The sequence below is a fragment of the Pygoscelis adeliae genome, unplaced genomic scaffold (genome assembly GCF_000699105.1).
Source record: "Pygoscelis adeliae isolate BGI_AS28 unplaced genomic scaffold, ASM69910v1 Scaffold373, whole genome shotgun sequence".
Taxonomy (NCBI): Eukaryota; Metazoa; Chordata; class Aves; order Sphenisciformes; family Spheniscidae; genus Pygoscelis; species Pygoscelis adeliae.
The window spans coordinates 312060-315429 of NW_008824370.1; the positions used below are offsets into that span (position 1 = coordinate 312060).

Genomic DNA, 3370 nt, shown 5'->3' on the forward strand with positions numbered 1-3370 from the left:
GCTCTTGCTGGGTGGACGCGGGCCGGGCGGGAAGAGGCGCCCGGGCACCCGGACGGAGCGACTGGAGCAACGAGTGGGATGAATGAGATGGCTCTGGGGTGCTGCAGCAGGTCCCTCCCTCCCTCCCTGCAGCTGCCCCACGGCAGAGAGCTCGGGGGGAGCAAAGGCGAAGCATCTACTCTACAACAGCTGCCCCAAGCCAGGGGCCTTCACGAGGCCCCCACGAGGCAGCGTTCACTCGCACGTCCTCACCTCCACGGCTAATAGTACCGGGCCCATCGTCCTTCCCTCCCATCACCTGCTTCATGAGCGATCCCAGCTTAGGCTGTCTCTTGTCGGAGAAATCTGTAGCACCAACAAAACGTCAGCTCTCGGTCTCGCTGTGCCGCTCCAGAGGGACCCTCCCGCCTTGCCTCCCCACAACTGCTCAGGAGGGAGGGGAAGGGGCCAGAGAAAGCAGCAGCAAGCAGGAGCGCCGGGGGCCGGGACCAGGAGGCCAGCATGCGGGAAACACCTTCCAGCTGGAGCCACAGCGAAAAGGCACCTGGTGCAGCAGTGCGAGCGAGGGCTCGACCCTCCCGCAGCTCTGCCCCGGCCCTGCCCCAGGCGCTTTGCACCGTGGGGGGATCACCCAGGCACTGCCGCAGCCCGGCAGCCCCCTGCTCTGCGGCTCCCTCGCCACCACGCCAGGTCACCCCCACCGCTGGTCTGACCCTCCCTCCTTCAGCCGCGGCTCCGGGCATGTCTCCTCCACACCAGGGGAGAGGCCTCGGAGGGGCTTTCGGCAAGTCCTCTCCTCCCCAGGCTGCAGGGAGCCCCTGGCTGGGTTCCCCCACGGTCTCTCTGGCCCCCGGTCACCTCTGCAGCAATGATGGGGTGGATGGCTGGGACAGAGGATGAATGACACCGGAATGCGGCAGCGCAGCGACGGGCAACTCTGCCCCAGCAGGAAAGGGCAGGCTGCTCGGAGAGCAAGGGAGGCAGAGACTTACCGAGGCTTCCCACGACAGACCCCGAGCACCGCTGCCCGCTGCGCTGGGGTGCAGATGGTGCCGAGATCTCAACTACTGGGGTCTGTCCCCACCCGGTCCTCAGCGAGCGCCTGGATCCGAGCACAGTCTGGGGCTCCCAGTGCTCGCAGGTCCAGGGCCACCGGGTTTCCCAAAACCCATCCCCACCACCAGCCACAGAGGCCCAGCTGGAGCTGGGAGCTCTGGAGAGCATGCTGGGAAGGCTCTGCTGCCTCCTGCGATGTGGGAGACGGGGGAGAGCAGCTCACCTGGCTGCCCAGGCTCTGGGACGGACAGCAGGACCCACGGCTGGGGCCCTGCACACACGAGCATGAGCCCTCCTGCATCCCCGCTGCGCTGCAGCCCATGACCGAGCCCCTCACCTGAGCTGCTCATGTGTGCGGAGGTGAAGCCACTGAGCGTGTTGCGCCCGCTGGCGTCGGCGTAGTGCGGCATGGAGTTGATCACGGCCTGCAGGTACTTCTCCTGCTCCAAACTGGTGGAGTCTGTCTGCGAGGGGCCTAGGAGGAGAGCCACGAGCATCACCGCTCCGCCACCGGCACGAGACCCGAGGAGGGGTCTGCAGCCCACTCCCGGCACAGGCGTTGCCCAGGGGCGGAGGGGATGGGCACCTGCAGTGGGGGCGTTCTGGGACTTGAAGAGGCCCACGACGCCCTTGCCGTGCAGCCCCCCTGAGCGCAGCAGCACTGCCTTGGTGCGGGAGTTTCGCCAGCACACCACGGGGAAGCGGTTCTGGCGGTAGCAGCGGGAGATCCGCTGGATCGTGTTGTCCTGGATGCTCTGTGGCACGATGAGCAGCCCGGGGTAGCTGCAGGAGAGAGCAGAGGCTCTGCAGAGCCCAGCGGGGCGCAGCACGAGCCTCCCCACAGCTCCCACAAACCGGGAAAGACCCCCGCTGTCCCCTCCTGACCCTGCAGACCCCCATCCTCAGCCACAGCCCCGCTGAGGCTCACCTCCGGCAAATGGCGTACATGCGGTTGACGGTGGAGATGCGGAAGGGCTCGTTCTTGGAGCGGGTGAGGCTGCTGCTGAGGGTGCCCAGCCCCATCCGCTGGTAGTCGCGGCAGCAGGCTCGCTCCACCAGGTGGTTGATGGTCATCTTGTCCGAAGGTTTGATGGTGGTGGTGGGGGTCAAAGTGCTTCTGTCCATCTCTTCAGACACTGCGGAGACAAAGGGGAGTCTGGGTCTGCCCTCGGCACAGACACGGCATCCCACGCGCAGCTGGAGGACACGGCTGGGCTGGAGGCATCTCCCAACCCCACAGAGACAGGACAGGGCAGGAGCTCCCTCCAACCTTCACCTGAAACGGGAGAGCTCAGCTGCCCCATCCAAAGGGCTGGGCACTGGGCTTTGGGGTGACAGCCTTTACTTGTGAGGTTAAAAGCACAAAGAAAAGTCAGCTGCCTGGGTACTGACGTTAGAGCAGATTTCTCTGGTGCTTTCACATCGCTTGATAACCACTGAGAGATGAGGAACAGCCCAACACAGATCTGTCCAGAGCTGCTCCATCACACTGGTCTCATCTCCCTCAGAGGAGAGCAACCTCCTGGGAGAGGGGGACAACACGGGCAAGACCTCAGCGCCAGCGAGGCTTTCAGTCCGGGACACTTCCATCCAGGCAAAATCACTGTCAGGCGGACACAACCCTTGGTGGCTGTCCTCCGCGGGTGGCTTTCCTAATGCATTTCCTACTGCCAGAACTGGAGGACAACAACGGATCTCAAAGGCATCTCTTCTGGGCCTGAATGCAGCTCATGTTTTTGCTAATAACTTAAATGATGGACACAGTGGAGGCTTGTAATGTTTGTGGCAGACCTTGAACTGAAAAGCGCTGCAAACAAACTGGGGAGCGAACAAAAGGAGCAGAATCCAAAGTACCTTGGTGAACAGAAGGAAAGGTCCAAAATCAGCTGTGTCCAGTCTGCCAGACCAGCCCCACACACGGCCGGAGGGACTGGTCCCCGCAGACACTGCTTCCCACTGAAACCCTAAATTCCATCCACAACTTCTCTGACAGGCCTTCCCACCTGGGAAGGTTGTGATCTTCAACACAGAGGACTCCTGTCCCTTCCAGTCTGTCCTGGTTTCGGCAGGGACAGAGTTAATTTCCTTCCTAGTAGCTGGTACAGTGCTGTGTTTTGGATTTAGGGTGACAACAATGTTGATAACACATCGATGTTTTTAGTTGTTGCTAGGTAGTGCTTACACTAGTCAAGGACTTTTCAGCTTCCCGTGCTCTACCCACTGAGCAGGCTGGAGGGGCACAAGAAGCTGGGAGGGGGCACAGCCAGGACAGCTGACCCCAACTGGCCAGAGGGATATTCCATACCATGGGACC

The 3370-nt window shown here is 62.3% G+C and overlaps 1 protein-coding gene across 1 annotated transcript in view; it reads right to left on the reverse strand.

Moving 5' to 3' along the window:
• Positions 1–3370, reverse strand: part of SBF1 (SET binding factor 1) — a 40509-nt gene that overhangs the window by 5846 nt on the left and 31293 nt on the right. The window contains exons 25-28 of the mRNA XM_009320086.1: positions 1985–2192; positions 1643–1839; positions 1394–1531; positions 253–345 (exon numbers count right to left, since the gene is read on the reverse strand). Coding sequence (XP_009318361.1) covers positions 253–345; positions 1394–1531; positions 1643–1839; positions 1985–2192 — 636 coding nt within the window. The remainder of the gene's footprint in view (positions 1–252; positions 346–1393; positions 1532–1642; positions 1840–1984; positions 2193–3370) is intronic.